The sequence below is a fragment of the Pristiophorus japonicus genome, unplaced genomic scaffold (genome assembly GCF_044704955.1).
Source record: "Pristiophorus japonicus isolate sPriJap1 unplaced genomic scaffold, sPriJap1.hap1 HAP1_SCAFFOLD_443, whole genome shotgun sequence".
Classification (NCBI taxonomy): domain Eukaryota; kingdom Metazoa; phylum Chordata; class Chondrichthyes; family Pristiophoridae; genus Pristiophorus; species Pristiophorus japonicus.
This window is the reverse complement of record NW_027254345.1, coordinates 207860-231257: the sequence shown is the minus strand read 5'-3', so window position 1 is coordinate 231257 and position 23398 is coordinate 207860. Positions and strand designations below refer to the sequence as shown.

At 45.6% G+C, this 23398-nt stretch overlaps 2 protein-coding genes across 2 annotated transcripts in view; one reads left to right on the top strand and one right to left on the bottom strand.

Moving 5' to 3' along the window:
* The window catches only part of LOC139251770 (protein myomaker-like), a 180938-nt gene extending 175081 nt beyond the window's left edge, over positions 1 to 5857 (bottom strand). The window contains exon 1 of the mRNA XM_070873302.1: positions 5757 to 5857. The gene's annotated coding sequence lies outside the window, so the exon portion shown is untranslated. The remainder of the gene's footprint in view (positions 1 to 5756) is intronic.
* The window catches only part of LOC139251771 (ADAMTS-like protein 2), a 125861-nt gene that overhangs the window by 71900 nt on the left and 30563 nt on the right, over positions 1 to 23398 (top strand). The window contains exons 10-13 of the mRNA XM_070873303.1: positions 4371 to 4737; positions 8429 to 8834; positions 11077 to 11180; positions 15252 to 15378. Coding sequence (XP_070729404.1) covers positions 4371 to 4737; positions 8429 to 8834; positions 11077 to 11180; positions 15252 to 15378 — 1004 coding nt within the window. The remainder of the gene's footprint in view (positions 1 to 4370; positions 4738 to 8428; positions 8835 to 11076; positions 11181 to 15251; positions 15379 to 23398) is intronic.

The window sequence follows — 23398 nt, the reverse complement described above, 5'->3', positions numbered from 1 at the left end:
TGAACCGTTGTTTAAAAAGGGAGAAAGGGATAGACCGAGTAATTACAGGCAAGTCAGCCTAACCTCGGTGTTGAGAAAATTATTGGAAAAAATTCTGAGGGACAGGATAAATCTTCATTTAGAAAGGCACGGATTAATCAAGGACAGTCAGCATGGATTTATTAAGGGAAGGTTGTGTCTGACTAACTTGATTGAATTTTTGAGGAGGTAACAAGGAGGGTCGATGAGGGTAGTAGTCTATATGGATTTTAGCAAGGCTTTTGATAAGGTCTCACATGGCAGACTGGTCACGAAAGTAAAAACCCATTGGATCCAAGGCAAACTAGCAAGTTGGATCCAAAATTGGCTCAGGGACAGGAAGCAGAGGGTAATGGTTGATGGGTGTTTTTATGACTGGAAGGCTGTTTCTAGTGAAGTTCCACAGGGCTCAGTACTAGGTCCCTTGCTTTTTGTGGTATATATCAATGATTTGGACTTGAATGTAGGGGGTATGATTAGGAAGTTTGCAGATGATGCAAAAATTGGCCGTGTGGTTGATAATGAAGAAGAAAGCTGTAGACTGCAGGAAGATATCAATGGACTGGTCAGGTGGGCAGAACAGTGACAAATGGAATTCAATCCAGAGGAGTGTGAGGTAATGCATTTGGGGAGGACTAACAAGGCAAGGGAATACAAAATAAATGGTAGGACACGGAGAAATATAGAGGAATAGAGGGACCTTGAAGTCCACAGATCTCTGAAGGTAGCAGGCCAGGTAGATAAGGTGGTTAAGAAGGCATATGGAATGCATGCCTTTATTAGCCGAGGCATAGAATAGAAGAGCAGGGAGGTTATGCTTGAATGGTGTAAAACACTGGTTAGGCCACAGCTAGAGTACAGCATGCAGTTCTGGTCACCACATTACAGGATAGATGTGATTGCACTGGAGAGGGTACAGAGGAGATTTATGAGGATGTTGCCTGGACTGGAGAATTTTAGCTATGAAGAAAGATTGGATAGGCTGGTGTTGATTTTTTTGGAACAGAGGAGGCTGAGGGGAGACCTAATTGAGGTGTTTAAAATTATGAGGGGCCTAGATATAGTGGATGGGAAGGTCCTATTCCCCTTAGCAGAGAAGTCAATAACCCGGGGGGGGCATAGATTTAAAGTAAGTGGTAGGAGGTTTAGAGGGGATTTGCGGAGAAATCTTTTCACCCGAAGGGTGGTGGGGGTCAGGAACTCACTGCCTGAAAGGGTGGAAGACGCAGAAACCATCATAGCATTCAAAAAGTACTTGGATGTGCACTTGAAGTGCCATAACCTACAAGGCTACGGACCAAGAGCTGGAAAGTGGGATTAGGCTGGATAGGTCTTTGTCGGCCGGCACAGATTGGCCGAAAAGCCTCCTTCTGTGCTGTAAATTTCTATGATTCTATGATCAAGTCTGAAAACCCCAGGGGGTAGAAATTGATCTCCGCCAGAAACGGGGCACACCGACCCTTTTTAAAGTGTCCTGGCTGCCGCAATGAATGAGGTGGCCTAGCCGGCGAAATTGAGCTCCTAGGGGTTTTTTTCCAGCGGGGCGGAAGCGAATTATCATGGGGGCAGAAGTGTGAGTGGCGCGCAGTGGCCGTAACTAGTGGGGTGGAAGCGGGGCTGGGATGGTGTGTCCGCAGCTGTCAGTCAACGCGCTGGCGCTTCACAACGTCTCTCCCCTTCAATAAATGGGAGAGCCGCTGCGAACTCTGCAGATATGTTAGTTATGTCCACTCTTGGCGGCCCTGCTGAAACTGTTGGGCCGACCTGACAGTCAATCGACAAAAAAACCCAACCTGGCGGCCGCGGCAGTATGCCCTCCCCTTTAAGGGCAGCTATGCTGCCATTTCGCACAGAGAGCACCGACAGCAAAAGCTTCCGTGGGCAATTTCAGGTAAAGAGCAATTTCATGAGGAGGTCCCCGCCAGACAGTAAAGGGTCGGCACATGCATGCTGCGGCAGGAAAACGGGCGGAGCGGTCCAGGACACCGCTCCACTCCTGAGGTAGGGCAATTTCTAAAATGGTTAAGCGGTGCCACATAAAAGATTACTGCACAAGATAAAAGTTCACGGGGTTGGGGATAATATATTAGCATGGATAGAGGATTGGCTAACGAACAGAAAACAGAGAGTCAGGATAAATGGTTCATTCTCGGGTTGGCAATCAGTAACTAGTGGGGAGCCGCAGGCATCAGTGCTGGCACCCCAACTATTTACAATCTATATTAACGACTTGGAAGAACGTAGCCAAGTTTGCTGACGATACAAAGATGGGAGGAAAAACAATATGTGAGGAGGACAAAAAATCTGCAAACAGTCATAGACAGGCTAAATGAGTGGGCAAACATTTGGCAGATGGAGTATAATGTTGGAAAGTGTGAGGTTATGCACTTTGACAGAAAAAAATCAAAGAGCAAGTTATTATTTAAATGGAGAAAGATTGCAAAGTGCTACAGTACAGCGGGACCTGGGGTACTTGTGCATGAAACACAAAAGGTTAGTATGCAGGTACAGCAAGTGATCAGGAAGGCCAATGGTATCTTGGCCTTTATTGCAAAGGGGATGGAGTATAAAAGCAGGGAAGTCTTGCTACAGTTATAAGGGTATTGGTGAGGCCACACCTGGAATACTGCGTCTCCATATTTACGAAAGGATATACTTGCTTTAGAGGCAGTTCAGAGAAGTTCACTAGGTTGATTCCAGAAATGAGGGGGTTGATCTATGAGAAAAGGTTAAGTAGGTTGGGCCTCTACTCATGGGAATTCAGAAGATTGAGAGGTGATCGTATCAAAACGTGTAAGATTATGAAGGGGCTTGAAAAGGTGGATGCAGAGGGGATGTTTCCACTGATGGGGGAAATTAGAATTAGGGGGCATAATCTTAGAATAAGGGGCCGCCCGTTTAAAACTGAGATGAGAAATTTATTTTCTCAGAGGGTTGTAAATCTGTGAAATTTGCTGCCTCAGAGAGCTGTGGAAGCTGGGACAATGAATAAATTTAAGACAGAGACAGACAGTTTCTTAACCGATAAGGGAATAAGGGGTTATGGGGAGCGGGCAGGGAAGTGGAACTGAGTCCATAATCGGATCAGCCAAGATCCTATTAAATGGCGGAGCAGGCTTGAGGGCCGTATGGCCTACTCCTGCTCCTATTTCTTATGTTCTTATAAGCTTCTTTATCCTACCCTGTATGCCACTTGACATCCAAAGGGCTCTAGATTTGTTAGTTCCACCCTTTTTCTTTAAGGGAACATACTTGCTCTGAACCCTCACTATCTCCTCCTTGAATGCCTCCCACTGCTCTGATACCTTCAAGTAGCTATTTCCAGTCCACTTTGGCTAAATCACATCTCAGCTTAGTAAAATTAGCTTTTTCCCAATTGAGAACTTTTACTCCTGGTCTATCTTTGTCCTTTTCCATAACTACCCTAAATCTAACTGAATTATGATCACTACCACCAAAATGCTCTTCCATTGATACCCCTTCCATCTGCCCAGCTTCATTCCCTAAAACTAAGTCCAGTACTGCCCCCTTTCTTATTGGGCTTGCTACATACTAGCTAAAAAAAAGGTCGCCTGAATGCATTTTAAGAATTCTGCTCCCTCTATATCTTTCACACTAATTCTATCCCAGTTAATATTAAGGTAGTTGAAATCCCCTACTCACTACCCTGTTGTTCTTTCCATTTCTGAAAAATGTGCCGACATATTTGCTCTTCTATTTCCCGCTGACTGTCTGGGGGTCTACAGTACATGCCCAGCAGTGTGATTGCCCCTTTTCTGTTGTTCAATTCAACCCAAATGGCCTCATTTGATGATCCTTCTAACATATCATCCCTACTCACAGCTGTAATAGTTTCTTTAATCAATACTGCGAACCCGCACCCTCCCCCCCTCCTTTTTATAACCTTCTCCATCTTGTCTGAAAACTCTGTAACCAGGCATGTTGAGCTGCCATTCCTGCCCATCTTTCAGCCATGTCTCAGTAATAGTTATAATATCTCTCACAAATCATACTATGGATACCTCAAAATCAAGGGAGTTGTCAATGACAATCAGATGGCGTTGGGCTTTTCCTAAAGTAATTGCAGTGACCCTTTATTCAGCTTATGAAAGCTGCGTATACAGTATGGACACATGTTTATTGGTATGACACGAGCATTTGGCCGACAATGCTTAAGCGCCAGGCCTCTCTGGGCATTCTTTGGATTAATGTAAAATTCCATAGCTTTTAATATCTTTGTAAAGTATCTTCGCTGTTCAGATGCCATAGCTGCAGTTATAGTGAAACATTTTACAAGCTAACCTGCTGTCCCTGTGGCACCTGCATAGTAACTGATTCTGTTGCATTCTTAGTTATTAATTCAAAGTGGCAAGAACCCTTACATTACATATGAATACACAATGCCACGGATTCTACACTTCAAGCACCTTCGACCATCGTTTGATTCGTATTACTATTTGCCTGGATCAGATTCTCAAGGCATAGAAAGTGACGATGAACAGACTGATAGGAGATATGACTTGGATAGAGAAGAGAGTGTGGACATTTTTCATACTAATGCAAGTTACAGCGCGAAATTATCAAAGGGAATTGCAGAAAAGGGAAACCAGATGTTAAGAACAGTGAAAAATCTGGCTGGTTTTGATGTGAGCAACACGATCTATGATGAAGCTGCTTCTGAGCTTGAATCAGAAGATGAGAACATGCATCAAAACAAAGGTACGGTTTACTGAGATTTTGGAGGAACAATTCATAACAGAGTAAAATGAAATACATTCTAATTCTTTTCCACTTTCTTACTTTTCTTTCCCATTGGGTTTTTTATATCTCAGTTTATCTTCTCCCATATTACACATCATTTCCCAAGCTGAGGGGCTTTTATGCAGCCAGGTCTCAGTCTATATATGGATTGTGGACACAAACCTGCATCTACCTCTGTGTGACATAGTGCTGGAAAAGAATTGGTGCAATCGCCATGGACTTCATCCACCCCTCCCTGACACAGTGCTTGTACACCAGTCCATGAAGTTGAATCCTTCCTCTTTGTGATACATGCATTCACACATCAGTATGGTGAACTATCTTTACATCTTGTACATCCTTTGCTTATTACATTTAAAAAAAATAAAATATTTTTTACCCATGTTTTTTGGAATGGAACATGAATGCTGGTTGAAATGTATTCCCCATCTGGCTACTGCATTGGAATACCACTGTGCCACCTCAAAGTGGCATTATTTCTACACTGGCAATAGCCTTTGGCTCCCAGACAGGGATGAAGGAAAATTGTACCAGAACTTTGTCTCTGTATTGCACTATTAGTGATCAGCCACAGCGCTGCAAAGGCAGAGACACGGTGCAGGTCATCAGCTTACTGCTGGGATTGTTGGATGGTGTGGGGGAACTAGACAAGAAAAGAAAAAATATACAATGCAGAAATAAATTCTCAAATGGCTGTTATTATTTGGGAAGACTGAAGCCATCATCTTCAGCCCTGCACAAACTCCATACTTATGCTAATAATTCCATTTCCTTCCCAAGCCACTGTCTCCGGTTGAACCAGACTGCTGTCTGATTTATAGGCACTCCGGCTAATCTTATTCATTAATAGGTCCAAGAGTCGAGCGTCAGCAACTTTAGTACTTTGTTAAGAAATGCAAGATTTAGCTTCTGCCTTTCCTTATATTGTTACATCAATCATTGTAAACGTGCAAGTACCGTTTGTCCGCAATACTTACATGAACCAGCCCGCTGGATGGAATCTTAGATGCCCTGAGGTTGATCTCCAGTGTCCTACACTCAAGCTGCACACACTTACGCCCATATACTCTCACTTTTATCCCCTATATTACAACAGTGACTACACTTCAAAAAGTACTTCATGGCTGTAAAGCGCTTGGGGACATCCGGTGGTCATGGAAGGCACTGTATAAATCCAAGTCTTTCTTTTTTACAGTGATCCATCAATGTCACCTGACTCTTTGTCTTCTCTCCTGTTTTTGGCACAAAACTCGCAATAGCAGCTGGAACTTCTCTAATCTATGATTTACAAGGACTCATTCCTTGGTACTTAGCAGTATTCAGTTACTTTTCTTCAGTAATTCTCCCATTATTTGCAAACCAGCTTGCGTACTGTTAATTATATTATTTCTTATAGTTTCACAATAATAGTATAAACATCACACGTTATAATCCAATCTATTCTATTACTCACTCTTGCTCAAGCTTCAATTGTGATTAATAACAAACAAAGCCCTGTACTTCCCTCTTTTCTGGTTAAGGTTTCAGCTAGCCAATTCCACGGAATCTCTTATTGCTGCCTTGGCGACTTGTCTGTCTCAGTTTCTAACTCCAGCTAAATTCTCTTTCCCATAATTCATATTATATCAGCCATTTTCTGTCAATATATGTTAGCAATTTTAATACTATTACCCCTGAAACCTACATTTGCAACCGCAACATCCTATTCGATCCTGAGTTGAGCTTTCCTCTCTATCACAAAGACTGCATACTTCTACCTCCATAACATTGCCTGCAACTTGAGCCCATCGGATGCTGAAACTCTCATCTAAGCCTTTGTCACATCCAGACTTGACTATTCCACCCTCCTTAAACTTCAGCTTATCCAGAAATCTGCTGCCCATATTATATCCCACACCAAATCCTGCTCATCTTCATGTTTAAATCCCTCCCTGACGCCTCCCCTCCCTATCTCTGCAATCTTCTTCAGCCCAACACCTCCTCACACCCACAACTCTGGCCACTTTTGTACCCCCTACTCCCTTCACTCCACCATTGGTGTTTGTGCCTTCAGCCCCCAAGGCACCATGCTCTGCATCCCTAAACCCCTCCACCTCGCCCTGGGATATGGGCACCGCTCGCAAGGCCAGCATTTATTGCCCATCGCTAATTGCCCTTGCGAAGGTGGTGGTGAGCCACCTTCTTGAACCGCTGTGGTGAAGGTACTTCCATAGTGTTGTTAGGGAAGGAGTTCCAGGATTTTGACCCAGCGACAATGAAGGAACGGTGATATATTTCCCAGTCACAATGGTGTGTAACTTGGAGGGAAACCTGCAGGTGATGGTGTTCTTCTAGGTGGCAGAGGGCGCGGGAGGTGCTGCCAAGAAGCCCTGGTGAGTTGCACAGTGCCTCTTGTAAATGGTACACACTGCAGCCACGGTGCGCCAGTGGTGGAAGGAGTGAATATTTAAGGTGGTGGATGGGTTCAATTCTAAATGTCGCCAGGTCTTGCTGCATTCGGACATAGACTGCTTCATTATCTGACGAGTTGCGAATGGAACTGAACACTACGCAGTCATCAGCAAACATCCCCACTTCTGACCTTATGCTCCAGGGAAGGTCATTGATGAAGCAGCTGAAGATGGTTGGGCTTAGGACACTGCCCTGAGGACTCTTGCAGCTGAGGCTGAGATGATTGACCAACATTCACAACCATCTTCCTTTGTGCTAGGTATGACTCCAATGGAAGAGTTTTCCCTCTGATTCCCATTGACTTCAGTTTTACTAGGACTCCTTGATGCCACACTCAGTCAAAAGCTGCCTTGATGTCAAGGGCAGTCACTCTCGCCTCACCTCTGGAATTCAGCTCTTTTTTCCATTTGGACCAAGGCTGAAGCCGAGTGGTCCTGGCGGAATCCAAACTGAACATCGGTGAGCAGGTTATTGGTGAGTATGTGTCGCTTGATAGCACTGTCGATGTCCTCTTCCATCATTTTGCTGATGATTGAGAGTAGACTGATGGGGCGGTAATTGGCTGGATTGGATTTGTCCTGCTTTTTGTGGATCGGACCTACTTGGGCAGTTTTCCACATTGTTGGGTAGATGCCACTGTTGTAGCTGTACTGGAGCAGCTTGGCTGGAGGTGCGGCTAGTTCTGGAGCACAATTCTTCAGCACAACACCCGTGATGTTGTCAGGCCCCATAGCCTTTGCTGTGTCTTATGTGCTCAGCCGTTTCATGATATCCCGTGGAGTGAATCGAATTGGCTGAAGACTGGCTTTTCTGATGGTGGGGACCTCAGGAGGAGGCCGATATGGATCATCCACTCGGCAGTTCTGGCTGAAGATGATTGGAAATGTTTCAGCCTTGTCTTTGCCACTCGCGTGCTAGGCTCCACCATCATTCTCCTCCTCCAGCACTCGGCTTAAACCCAACTCTTTGACCAAGCTTTTGGTAACCCCTCCTAATATTTCATTCTTTGGCTTGGCATCCATTATTTGATTACGTTTCTGTGAAATGCTTTGGTATGTTTTTCTACATTAAAAGGTGCTATATACATGCAAGTTCTTGTTCTTAAAAATTGCTTAATCTATTTTAAGCTTTTGGCTGTTTTTCCTACGAATAATTTTTAGTTGGTACTGATTTGTCTTGTCTTTCTGCTTTGCTACAGACATCAAAAATAACACCCAACTTAACAGCGTTGAAGACAATGATTATACAGCGATAGATATTGTCTCAAAGTTGACCTCACAAGAATATATATTTATGACCGAGAATCAGTTGACAGACACATTTACAAATGGACATTCTTCTGATATAAAGGGGCACATCGAGCTTAGTGCAAATATGACTGAAAACACGAAAGGAGGCCCACTGTACTCTGCAGAGTCCAGCACAGCCAGTTTCCTAGTGTATTATGAAGAAAATGAAAAGATGGGGAGCTACAGAATTAATATTAATGACACATTCCTGGAACTGACCTTGGGTAAAGCTTTTAACATGTCTGCCGAGATTCCGTTCTCGAATGAAACACTTCTTCACATTATTCATCAGGCAAACCGAACGCAGAAATTACGGTAAGTTATCCAATAGTTGGGCAGAGTTGTGTTGTCCTTGCCTCTTGTAACCTGTGCAGCTCGCTTTGCGCCAGATGTATTGTTCATCTTGGTATTAGACAAATCCATAACTGTTAAAAATGGGCATCTTCTTACAAAGTGTTATGTGGATTTTTTTTCCCTGTTGAAGGCCACATATAACCGTGGGCTGCTATTGTTCAGTTGACCTTCACGTAATCGAATAGAAACCTGCCCAGACATTACTTCTCTCTTGCTAAACAAGGTAGTGTGAAGAGCTATCTGTCAGCTCTAAATTGTGGCTGGCCAGTAATTGTATAATACATTGCATTGCTGGACTCTTACTCATGCAGTGATGCTGTTAACATTTGTAAAATAACAACTTTACTAGGTAGATTGTGTAACAACACTGCAATTGAATCTCGTGAAATCCAATCTTTTAGTGAGACAGTGAAGTAAAGATCAGAAAGTGCACAAAGATAGTGACTTCATAAACAGATCAGTGAAACCCAGCAATTCACAACATATACAGGCAAACATAAGCAGGCTGAATACATAGGCCCTGAAAATCCACAACCTCCTTCTGTCGCTGTAACCATGGTAGAGTAGGACTTGTGTCTGTTAGCTCCATGTGCCTCTGACACAGTCCGAATTCCCGGGATTGGACATTTCCCTAAAGTGTGTGTGTGTGTCCTTGTCAGTAGCAGCACAGCTGGGGTACCCATTAGGTGGGGTGGTAAGAAATTGGCAGCGGAGGTAATCCTCTGGGGAGGATGGATGGCAGGGCTGGATGATGGGACTTTTTTTTGAAAGAAGCTTGTCTCTTTTCTAGAAAGGCTGGAATGCTTGAGGTGGCTGGTTGTTTTGTAATGAAGGAGAGTGACCTTTCCGTATACCTCGGGCCTCACTTCCAACTGGCAAGTACTGTATGTTGCCTGAGGTCACCAGCAAAGGTAGCAGATGCAACAAGTGTCCACCCCTCTGCCTAAGGAAACCTCAATGCTGCCCAACCAAGCTCGGAGACCTGGTGGTCGCACCCCAACCTCTCCCCTGATTGTGCCCTGAATCTGCTTGAAATGTTACAGATGTTTCAGTGCCATAATTATGCAGGCGTAACACAAGCTAATATGCGCATTTAATACAAACCGATGCAATGCTGATTAAAAAAAATGTACTAAAGTAGACTATCGGACTAACTCCAGCTTTATTCAGAGTCTGCAGAGTAGTCAGCATATTAAACTCAGAGAATGCTATTGCAAACAGAACTATCTTGCATAGACTCTGCCCCCAGTTTCCCCTTGGGTAAATAGTTGTGGAGGTGGCTGGGCTCTGCAAAGAATTCCATGTAAATTGGATGTGGATAACAATTTTAGATAGCTTTATATTTGGCAAGAGAAAATCAGATTTGTGCACTTTGCTGGGAAACTGTCAGATCTTTACCGGAACTCACCAGCAGATTAGTGCTTGCAGCGAGGGAGTTGGAGGTCATGGCCACTGTTAGCAGGTCACGAACATTTCTTAATATTGCACCAAACGCCTCATTGTAGTTTTTGAATCTGAGTGATAGCTATGCCCATAGCAATTTGTACAAGAAGCTCTGTGTATAGATAGTGAGCCTTTCCTGAGGGCACGTGAGTTTAAATGCTGCAACCCACCAGTGATGTTGTTCCTGGAATCGGTGCTTTTCATTGTTTGCCGTTCATGTCAGAGCTTCTGCTGTCTAGAGATTGTACAGCCTGTAACCGTGAGGCATGTGTAGCAACAGAACTGCTTTGATATTATACATAGTTAAAACATTTACAGTAATATCAAACTGTTTGAAGCAGGAATCTGTCTAGTCAGATTTATTATTGGGTGCAATGTTATATTTTAGCCAAAATATTGTAATCTGAGAGTTTCAGCATTAAAAACAGTCAGAAAACTTTTCAACTGTTTAAAAAAAAACAATTAAAACAGTCATCTGTTGGGCCGGTATCTGAATATTGATATTGGAATATCAGTCATAACACATGATGTAAAAACAGCACATCGGTCTGCTATTTAAATGGTCTTTTGTTTCTGTAAAGCTGGGTATTTTTATTACATTCTCTCTGTTTCTAGCCAGCTGAAGCTCTGCTTGTAACGAGTCTTGGAATTCTTCTTGAACAGCAGGACAGGTAGGTTTGTAACACACATGTTTGCGCAGTGCTTCCTTCTTATTTACTTTGCTCCAGATCTCATTTCTTTCTCCATTGCTTTCTTTCAGAAACAGACTGAAGCTGCTGAGAAAGGGCCTGGGGGTGAGCGCTGCTGACATGTACCGATGGAAGCTGTCATCTCACGAACCCTGCAGTTCCACCTGCACAACAGGTACCCTGTATGCTCTTACATTTTCAGGTCATGGAACTGCAACTTACAGGGTGATTACAGACTGCTGATAAGTCTGGAGAAGTATGCCTTTGAGAGAGTAAGCCCCTTACAAGAAGCCCCTGCTGGCAAAGAGACAAGACTGAGGTATAATCATTTACATACTGTTTTATGCAACCAATCCCGCTACCTCCCTCCTAAACATCTTCCCAAACATAAAGCACCGTGGTTGACTATTGGGGTACAAACTGGACTACTCCAGAAAGGAGGGCATGTCTTAACCCGATCGTGTCTCAACATTTCACCACTTGGTGTTAGACTTTGTCTAGTGGGTAGCTCTCTCATTTCTGAGACAGAAGGTTGTGGGTTCAAGCCCCCTTCCAGAGACTCAAGTACATAATTGTGAATTTTCTCAGGGACTTCTTCCGATGGGCTAGAGGAAACTCCAGATAGATATGTAAATAGGATTTTTGCCAAAATTATGGCAACCAATCGAGAGAGTCCTTAAGGAAATTTCCAGCTGCGAAATGCTTTGGGACATTGAGGTTGTGAAAGGCGCTATATAAATGCAAGCCTTTTTTTTTCTTTGCATGGTCCAAGGCTTTATAGGCTTTAGATATTTAGGAGGAATAGTGAAACCTAACCTCTGAACCCTCCAAAGGAAGAAATTGCCCCCCTCCAGCCTGCTTATACGCTATCCGAGCAGCTGGGACAGGCTGTATGCTTTTGCCCAGTTCAGAATGGGAAGAACATTTCCACATTGCAGTGCATTGTGGAAGGAATTTTCAGTTAAATCAGGACAAATTTTTCAATAATGATAGGATGGTTTATATGTGATATAATCAGTCAGTACCCTTTGCATTCTTGATCATTACAATTATGCTGTTGCTCCAATATTACAATGAGGAGGCATGTTATTTCTGAATAATTTACATCTATATGTAATGAGTATCTGCAAATTAATTAAATCAAGCTTCTCATGGATTGTTGTGCATCTAGTGCAGCTAATCATACCCTGGTGTCTTTAGCTCATAAGAAATATCGCCTCATGATAAGTGTTTCATGTAGAATTTAACTTCTCATTAATATATTTATAGCAGGGTCAGAACATTGGTGCATGTAAAGGATTTCATGATTTCAGCCTGATGCTGCTGCCCCAACCAATGCATTGCTTATAATTGCGCTAAATTAAATAGTAGAACAAATGGAGAAAGATCACTTCACTGAGTGTCAAAGGAAGTGTGAGTTGGTTATCTGCTTCCTCCACACCCCAATAACAGTTAGGGCTCGAGATCCAAGGAACTCTTTGCCAATTGTTTCAAGAAACAAAAATATTCAACATGCATTACGAGAGTGATCCTGTGGATGCAATAAAATTATTATAAACACACGAACTAATAAAATTGACCACTGGTTAAATTGTCTTCCGAGAGATGTGATCAAGTAGGGCCATGTTTGCGGCTGGCTAACCAGTTAGTCAGGATTACTGTGGGCCCCAAGTGACGTGATCAGAATGTCTGATTCCCCTCTCCCATCTGATTTAAAAGACTTGCATCTAGTGACAGAAGATGTATTTTGTTTCTATGCGCTAGTCATAAATTATCTTTCAACTTTCCTGTGATTGAACAGGAACCAAGGCAGCTTGAATGGAATTGTGTGATGAGTAGATAAAGGCTCAGAAACTGCTGGGGTTCTCCCGGTCTCCTGCTGTACATTTGGTGGGAGACTGCTGGAACCCCCAGAGACACAGTGTAAAATGGTGAAAACAGCCAATTAGGACAGGAGAATCCCCGTGGAATTTCAGGGCATATATACTGTGTCTCTCTCCCTGCCACAATCATCAGCAAAACTGCATGATGTTTGATGTATGGCACTAAAGTGGGTGGGGGGTGGAGGGGGTGGAGAGGGGTAGTCACTATTGTCCCTTTCTTCAATTTTGTGCCGTCCATTGAGGTATATCACTGCTGGGGAATGGAACGGTTTTTCTATTCAAGTTCCCAGTGTTAACATGAAGCACGTCCAGCTAAGGTATGAATTAGATGCAGAGTATTAGGTCCTTCATTGAAATACCTGTGAACTCATCCTTTTTTGGCGTGGAAGCAAGTCATCCTCGTTTCGAGGGACTGCCTATGATGATGATGAATTCTGCCCCAACAGTGTGCCTCAACTTGAGAAGAGCACCCACTAGTGCATTAAATGCTATTTTTCCATTTCATGAGATTGCCAATTTAGTGCAAAATTAGGGCAAATCTCGTGTTGTGGACCCATGTCCACTAGGACTTGGATTGAGTCTACATTTACAGTTCGAGGAGAGGAGACTTCCTTCACATCTGTCTAGACTGGATTCAAACTTGTGTCCCAGATGTGAAAGGTTAGTGCATCATCTTCACTGCTGTCCTTTCCAAGTGGTTTTCATTCAATTAAAACTTTATGAATGAGGTCTCAAAGATCCCAGACCATGGGGGTAATTTTAACCCCATAAAACAGATGCGTTAGGGTCGGATGGGATGTTCGTGTTGAAAATGTGAATCTCGGCCCCAACTGCTTCCAACCCACGCGCCTCCAGGTTTATCAGATGTGATGGGGTGCGGCCAGCCATCCTGCTCCCAACAGGCAGGGTGACACTTTAAATATTAGGTTAAACTGTGGCGTGCCAGGGTTCTTCCCCCACCCCGCAAACTATCCGTTAGGGTCCATATTGGAAAGCTTTACAGTGCAGGTTTTATTTAATTCTCCAATGAGGAATAGCTAAAACACAGCTTAATGAATCAAAACTGTCTTTTAATCAGACTGTAAAGTAATGATCATCATCATCATAGGCAGTCCCTTGCAATCGAGGAAGACTTGCTTCCACTCTAAATATGAGTCCTTAGATGGCTGAACAGTCCAATACGAGAACCAGAGTCCTTGTCACAGGTGGGACAGATATTCATTGAGGGAAAGGGTGGGTGGGACAGGTTTGCCGCACGCTCCTTCCGCTTCCTGCGCTTGATTTCTGCATGCTCTCGGCGATGAGACTCGAGATGCTCAGTGCCCTCCCAGATGCACTTCCTCCACTTAGGGCGGTCTTTGGCCAGGGACTCCCAGTGGGGACGTTGCACTTTATCAGGGAGGCTTTGAGGGTCTCCTTGTAACGTTTCCTCTGCCCACCTTTGGCTCGTTTGCCGTGAAGGAGTTCCAAGTAGAGCACTTGCTTTGGGAGTCTCGTGTCCGGCATGCGAACAATGTGGCCTGCCCAGTGGAGCTGATCAAGTGTGGTCAGTGCTTCAATGCTGGGGATGTTGGCTTGGTCGAGGTTGCTAATGTTGGTGCGTCTGTCCTCCCAGGGGATTTGTCAGATCTTGCAGAGATATCGTTGGTGGTATTTCTCCAACGACTTGAGGTGTCTGCTGTACATGATCCATGTCTCTGAGCCATACAGGAGGGCGAGTATTACTACAGCCCTGTAGACCATGAGCTTGGTGGCAGATTTGAGGGTCTGGTCTTCAAACACTCTTCCTCAGGCAGCTGAAGACTGCACTGGCGCACTGGAGGCGGTGTTGAATCTCGTCGCCAATGTCTGCTCTTGTTGATAAGAGGCTCCCGAGGTATGGGAAATGGTCCACGTTGTCCAGGGCCACGCCGTGGATCTTGATGATTGTGGGGCAGTGCTGAGCGGCGTGGCCAGGCTGGTGGAGGACCTTTGTCTTACAGATGTTTAGCCTAAGGCCCATGCTTTCGTACGCCTCAATAAATACATTGACTATGACTTGGAGTTCAGCCTCTGTATGTGCGCAGACGCAGGCATCGTCTGCATACTGTAGCTCGACGGCAGAGGTTGGGGTGGTCTTGGACCTGGCCTGGAGACGGCGCAGGTTGAACAGATTCCCACTGGTTCTGTAGTTTAGTTCCGCTCCAGCGGGGAGCTTGTTGACTCATGGTAATGATAGGTCACAACCAGATGACTAGAGCTGATTTTGTGATCATCTGCTGCCAAATAACTGTATTTCCTACCCTTAACCATGGAGCAGGATTCAAAGAGAATGCTGTCACATGTAATGTGTTCCTATTTAAACAACTATTTACTGTGTGCAGGAGTATCCACTTCATATGCATTGTGTGTTCGTTACGATGGCATTGAAGTTGACGATTCACATTGTGATTCTGTGACCCGGCCAGAACCAGTTCATGAGTTTTGTGTAGGAAGAGACTGTCAACCAAGGTAAATAATCAGTTTTCTGTTCATATTATTCTTTCACAAACCTGTATTTACTGAAACATGTTGGGCTGGATTTTTTAGGCTTTTATATTTTGGGGGTGATAATGGCGGCAGGGCAGCAAAATTAGCGGCTGGGAATAGTTTGTGCTATAGTAGTTAAGTTTGGGCATCTGGGCCCTGCGTCGGGGGGCGCAGCGCTAAGGGAGGCGTTGTATACCACTCTTTGCACAAGGATGGGAAACTTCCGAGCTTAAAGGCCGGGCCGGAAGGGCTCCAAGAGACAGCAGGGAGAGGGGGAACCTTAAAAAAAACATAAACATTCCAAAAACATTGCCCACACCACAACACAGATCACTAAATAAAAATTAAAAGAAAAAACAATCACACTTACCTTAGGAGTCCATTACTCACCTACATCAGTTCTCCTACATCAATTTCACTGAGGAACAGTGTGTTCGAAGGCTGCACTTCAGCAACGACGTGATCACAGAGCTCTGCCATCTCCTGCAACCAGACCTTGAGCCTCAGACCAGGGTGAGGATGGCTCTCTCAGTGGCAGACAAGGTCACCATCCCACTCAATTTCTAAGCCAGCAGATCCTTCCAGTGTGCAACAAGAGACATTGCCACCATGTCACAGTTTGCCATCCATTGCTCCATTTATGAGGTCACAGATGCTCTGTGCAGAAGAAGGAAATAACCAGAGAGAAGCAGCTGGAGCATGCATGTGGCTTTGCCAGGATAGCAGGCTTCCCCATGGTGCAGGGCGCCTTTGGCTACACCCACGTCGCTTTGCGGACACAGCATCACAATCCTGAGGTATTCCGTAACTGCAAAGGCTACCACTCACTAAATGTGCTGTTGGTGTGCAATCACACATGCCGAATCTTCACCATCAATGCCCGCTATCCTGGCATCAGCCACGATGCATTCATCCTGCCAGACCGGTGTGCCAGCTCTCTTCCAGCCACCACATCACTGGCTGGCTGCTCAGAGACGAGGGCTATCCGCTGTCCAGCTGGCTCATGACTCCCCTGCGCAACCCCAAAACTCCTGCCCAGCACTCAAAAAGAGAGAGAGACATGCCACCATCATCATCATGGGTAGTCCCTCGGAATCGAGGAAGACTTGCTTCCACTCCCAAAGTGAGTTCTTTGATGGCTGAACAGTCCGATACGAGAGCCACAAACCCTGTTACAGGTGGGACAGACATTCGTCGAGGGAAAGGGTCGGTGGGGCTGGTTTGCTGCGCGCTCCTTCCGTTGCCTGCGCCAGGCCTCTTCACACTCTGCGTTGAGACTCGGGCACTTTCTCCACCTCGGGCGGTCTTTGGCCAGGTCTCCCAGGTGTCAGTGGTGATGTCGCACTTTACCAGGGAGGCTTTGAGGGTGTCCTTATAACGTTTCCGCTGTCCTCCTTTGGCTCGTTTACCATGAAGGAGCTCCGCATAAAGCATTTGGCATGCGAACTATGTGGCCTGCCCAGCAAAGCTGATCAGTGCTTCAATACTGGGGATGTTAACCTAGTCGAGGACACTGATATTAGTGTGCCTGTCCTCCCAGGGGATTTGTAGGATCTTGCGGAGACATCGTTGGTGATATATCTCCAGCGACTTGAGATGCCTTCTATACATTGTCCATGCCTCAGATCCATACAGGAGGGCGGCTATTACTACAGCTCTGTAGACCATGAGCTTGGTGGTAGATTTGAGGGCTTGATCTTCAAACACTCTTTTCCTCAGACGGCCGAAGGCTGCACTGGCGCGCTGGAGGCGATGTTGACTCTCCGCATCAATGTCTGCCTTTGTTGATAAGAGGCTCCAGAGATATGGGAAATGGTCCACATGTCACCACCAGGAACATCATTGGAGTGCTCAAGCAACGATTCTGTTGCCTTAACTGCTCGTGAGGTGTCCTCCAGTACTCGGCTGAATGGATGTCCCTTTTCGTCATCATCTGCTGCATGCTGCACACCTTGGCCATCATGAGGGCGCAACCATTGCCAGCAGGCATAGCTCAGCCAGCTCAGGAGGAGCAGCAGCAACAGCAGTGACGCAGGAGGTAGCCACTCAATTACAATTCTGCAAGGATGGTCTGCGACCGTCTCATCAGACTTCAGTTCCAGTGAATTAGATCCCACTTCCTGGTTGCTCTGCTCGTCCTCATCAGCACATCAATTTGCCTTTCCATACACAGCCCCAAAACTGAAATGAGAGACACCACCAAAGACGCAACATTCCAATTAAAATGTATTTCATAACATTTAACAGTATCATAAACAACAATTGTATTTAAGATTCACCCTTGTGCAATACCTTATATCCCCTCTTAACACTCGGTTTACCTATTCTAGAGCTCTTCCGCAGTGTGTCCCCTGTGGCTGCAGCAGAGTTGGTGGAAGGCTGCTGAGTGTCAGGGCCAGAAACTATAGATGGCCTTGCAGGACACCCTTGACCAGTTCTGGGCCTAGAAGGCCCAGCTGTAGACTGCACCATCTTAGGCTGGGCGGCGGCTGGCTGGGTGACAGGCAGCGACAAGTGCAATGGCAAAGTGGCAGTGGTGGGATCAGGAATGCTGTCATCCTCAGTATCCCCACCAATTTACTGGAGCACAGAATGGTGGCCTGCTGCAAACCCTGAGATCCTCGGTGGACTGTGGTGGACCCAGCGGTGATGGCAGCAGTCAGAGCACATGTGGCATCCAGCTGAGACTGCATGAGAGCAGTCCGAGACTCGATGCTAGCAGCCATTGACTGCATTATAGCACTAAGACGTTGCGTTGCTTCCACCTGTTCTGCAATGGAAGTTGCCACATCGCCCACACACGAGGTCTGGATCCGCACGGTCTCTCTGGGAGTCCACCATCGTCTGCAGACTAGCAACGATGGTCTGCATGGTGTGCTTAGAGCTCTGTGTAATGTTGGAGGTGGACTCCTCCACGCTACTTACCATAGCAGGGAGGCTCTCGGGGAGCCTTGCCATTACATTTATCATGTCGGAGTGCATGGCCATTACTCTTCTTGTGAACACCTCCCCATCGAGGTCCTCATCTGAGTTCTGTGCAGCAGAACTCGCGCGTGAACTCTCCCTCCGGGGAGCTGGCTCCTAAGCTACGCTTTCCCCTTGTCCTTGCTGCAGCCCGCCAGGCCCCAGTGCAGACGCCTCCACTAAGCTAACCTCTAAGGACCGCGTAGTGCCAGTCTATGAGCTGGTGCCTGCGGGTGAGAGATGCAATGACGCAGTGATTGGGTCCTCCTCCTCCTCTTCTCCCTCATCAGTGTTTGGGGGCGGGGGTGGGGCGCTCAGGTACAGGCTGCTTGCTGATTATCTGAAAGCATAAATGGCACAAGACTTGCATTAAGGTGAAGGCAGGGGGGCAAGAATGGAGCAAGGAAGGCAGACAGTATCAGGAGCTGTTAAGTGATAAAGCCTTTGATGAGAAAAGGAGAAGGGATTGCCCCCAGAGGAGTCAATGTCTCCAATGACTACACCGCCCCCCCACCTGCGGGGCAATGAGCCTCAGCACTCGCTCTTCCAGGTCAGTCCCTCGCCAGTCCTCTGTTGCTCCCTCCGATTATGAGTCATCTTGGCCTGCAAAAGAAAGGAAGTTGCATGAGTAACAGTCCAGCTATGTATGCGAGAGATATGCCTGCCGTCATTGAATAGCTGTGAATGTAGGCAAGACGTGAGATGAGAATGTGAGTTTGAGTAGCTGCACATGTTTGGTGGGTGAGTAGTAGCTTGCGCAGTGTGCACAGACAGGTTCAGAGGCTGATATGTAGGCGGTGTGGAAGTATGTACTCACTTCACCACCCGACTGAGGTTATTGAACTTCTCCTGGCACCATGTGAGGGTTCGATCGACTACAGTACTGGCTGACACTTCCTCAACCCCTTCTCTCCACATGGCCCTGAAGACCTGTGACAATCCAGGGAACAGCGCATCCCTCCTTCTCCCCACCAATGCCTCCAATGCCATGTCATTGAATCGTCTCGCCCTCTCCCTTCCAGCTGGATTTGCAGCAGCCATCCCAGAAGCTTGTTGCACTTGCTCACAGCTCTCCCTCAAATGCAACACTGTTGAAAATGAGCAGGTGCAGCTTGATAAAACCTCCCCTTTAAGAGCTGGAATCAGCCAGTGTCAAGGATTGAAGGATGATTGCTGAATACAAGTCACCTGGAATAGGGTAGCACTCTATCAGCTCCCCATTGAGGGCATTAGCGCCTCATACACCGTCCCTTTTCTTCCTGGGGCGCTAAAGCCCAATTTAGAAGAAGTTGGCCATTGTTTGCTACGTCGGTAACTTTTCAAAATTTTAAAAATGAATGCCACAAATGGGGTGCTACCGACTTTCTCCTCCAGAGGATCATAGAATGGTTACAGCACACAAAGCCATTTGGCCTCTTGAGCCCGTGCCAGCTCTCTGCAAGAGCGCCTCAGCTAGTCCCACTCCCCCGCTCTTTCCCCATAGCCCCGCAAAAAAATTTCTTTCAGGTACTTATCCAACTCCCTTTTGAAAGCAGCGATTGAGTCTGCCTCCACCTCCATTTCAGGCAGTGCATTCCAGATCCTAACCACTCGCTGCGTACAGAAGTTTTTTCTTATGTCGCCTTTGGTTCCTTTGCCAATCTGTGTCCTCTGATTCTCGACCCTTCCACCACTGAGAACAGTTTCTCTCAATCTACTCTGTCGATGCTGAGAATGACGTGAGTAGCACGTGTGGCGAGTTGGTCGTACGAGAAGAAGCTTGCAGGGAACATTAAGACGGATTGCAAAAGTTTCTATAGATATGTAAAGAGAAAAAGGTTAGTAAAGACAAACGTAGGTCCCCTGCAGTCAGAATCAGGGGAAGTCATTACGGGGAACAAAGAAATGGCGGACCAATTGAACAAGTACTTTGGTTCGGTATTCACTAAGGAGGACACAAACAACCTTCCGGATATAAAAGGGGTCAGAGGGTCTAGTAAGGAGGAGGAACTGAGGGAAATCCTTATTAGTCGGAAAATTGTGTTGGGGAAATTGATGGGATTGAAGGCTGATAAATCCCATGGGCCTGATGGACTGCATCCCAGAGTACTTAAGGAGGTGGCCTTGCAAATAGCGGATGCATTGACAGTCATTTTCCAACATTCCATTGACTCTGGATCAGTTCCTATCGAGTGGAGGGTAGCCAATGTAACCCCACTTTTTAAAAAAGGAGGGAGAGAGAAAACAGGGAATTATAGACCGGTCAGCCTGACCTCGGTAGTGGGTAAAATGATGGAATCAATTATTAAGGATGTCATAGCAGTGCATTTGGAAAGAGGTGACATGATAGGTCCAAGTCAGCATGGATTTGTGAAAGGGAAATCATGCTTGACAAATCTTCTGGAATTTTTTGAGGATGTTTCCAGTAGAGTGGATAAGGGAGAACCAGTTGATGTGGTATATTTGGACATTCAGAAGGCTTTCGACAAGGTCCCACACAAGAGATTAATGTGCAAAGTTAAAGCACATGGGATTGAGGGTAGTGTACTGACATAGATTGAGAACTGGTTGTCAGACAGGAAGCAAAGAGTAGGAGTAAATGGGTACTTTTCAGAATGGCAGGCAGTGACTAGTGGGGTACCGCAAGGTTCTGTGCTGGGGCCTCAGCTGTTTACACTGTACATTAATGATTTAGACGAGGGGATTAAATGTAGTATCTCCAAATTTGCGGATGACACTAAGTTGGGTGGCAGTGTGAGCTGCGAGGAGGATGCTATGAGGCTGCAGAGCGACTTGGATAGGTTAGGTGAGGGGGCAAATGCATGGCAGATGAAGTATAATGTGGATAAATGTGAGGTTATCCACTTTGGTGGTAAAAACAGAGAGACAGACTATTATCTGAATGGTGACAGATTAGGAAAAGGGGAGGTGCAACGAGACCTGGGTGTCATGGTACATCAGTCATTGAAGGTTGGCATGCAGGTACAGCAGACGGTTAAGAAAGCAAATGGCATGTTGGTCTTCATAGCGAGGGGATTTGAGTACAGGGGCAGGGAGGTGTTGTTACAGTTGTACAGGGCCTTGGTGAGGCCACACCTGGAGTATTGTGTACAGTTTTGGTCTCCTAACCTGAGGAAGAACATTCTTGCTATTGAGGGAGTGCAGCGAAGGTTCACCAGACTGATTCCCGGGATGGCGGGACTGACCTATCAAGAAAGACTGGATCAACTGGGCTTGTATTCACTGGAGTTCAGAAGAATGAGATGGGACCTCATAGAAATGTTTAAAATTCTGATGGGTTTTGACAGGTTAGATGCAGGAAGAATGTTCCCAATGTTGGGGAAGTCCAGAACCAGGGGACACAGTCTAAGGATAAGGGGTAAGCCATTTAGGACCGAGATGAGGAGAAACTTCTTCACCCAGAGAGTGGTGAACCTGTGGAATTCTCGACCACAGAAAGTTGTTGAGGCCAATTCACTAAATATATTCAAAAAGGAGTTAGATGTAGTCCTTACTACTGGGGGATCAAGGGGTATGGCGAGAAAGCAGGAATGTGGTACTGAAGTTGCATGTTCAGCCATGAACTCATTGAATGGCGGTGCAGGCTCGAAGGGCCGAATGGCCTACTCCAGCACCTATTTTCTATGTTTCTATGTCCAGACCCCTCATGATTTTGAACACCTATCAAATCTCCTCTCAATCTGCTCTAAGGAGAACAACCCCAGCTTCTCCAGTCTATCCACGCAACTGAAGTCCCTCATCCCTGGAATCATTCGTGTAATTCTGTTCTGCATCCTCTCTAAGGCCTTCACATCCTTCTTAAAGTGCGTTGCTCAGAATTGGATGCAATACTCCAGTTGATGCCGAACCAGTGTTTTACACAGGTTCATCATAATTTCCATGTTTTTGTACTCCATGCCTCTATTCATGAAGCCCAGGATCCCATAAGCTTTTTTAACACTTTCTCAACCTGCCCTGCCAGCTTCAACAATGTGTGCACACATATCCCTAGGGTTCTCTGTTCATGCACCCGCCTTAGGATTATACCCTTTAATTTATATTTTCTCTCCTCATTCTTGCTACCAAAATGCCACTTCACACTTTTCTGCGTTAAATTTCATCTGCCACGTGTCTGCCCATTCCACCAGCCTGTCTATGTCCTCCTGAAGTCTATCTCTCTCCTCCTCACTGTTCACTGTAGTCCCAAGTTTTGTGTCACCTGTAAATTTTGAAATTGGGCCCTGTACACCCATGTCCAAGTCATTAATATACATCAAGAAAAGTAGTGGTCCGAATACTGACCCCTGCAGAACACCACTGTATACTTTCCTCCAGTCTGAAAAACAACCGTTCACCACTACTCTCTGTTTCCTGTCACTTAGCCAATCTCGTATCCATGCTGCCACTGTCCCTTTTATTCCATGGACTTCAACTTTGCTGGCAAGCCTATTATGTGGCACTTTGTCGAACGCCTTTTGGGAATCCATGTACATCACGTGAACCGCATTACCCTCATCAACCCTCACTGTTACCTCATCAAAAAACTCAATCAAGTTGGTTAAACACGATTTGCCTTTAACAAATCAGTGCTAGCTTTCCTTAATAATCCACATTTTCCCAAGTGATTGTTAATTTTGTCCCTGATTATTTCTAAAAGCTTCCCCACTACCGATGTTAACCTGACTGGCCTATAGTTGCTGAGTTTATCTTTACACCCTTTTTTGAACAAGGGTGTAATATTTGCAATTCTCCAGTCTTCTGGCACCACCTCCGTATCTAAAGAGGATTGGAAGATTTTGGCCAGTATCTCCGCGATTTCTTTCTTCACTTCCCTCAGCATCCTAGGATAATAATAATAACTTTTATTTATATAGCGCCTTTAACGTAGTAAAACGTCCCAAAGCGCTTCACAGCACTGTTACAGACAAACAGATAAATTTGACACCGAGCCACAGAAGAAATTAAGGCAAATGATCAAAAGCTTGATTAAAGAGGTAGGTTTTAATGAGCGTCTTAAAGGAGAAAAGAGAAGTAGAGAGGCATAGAAGTTTAGGGAGGG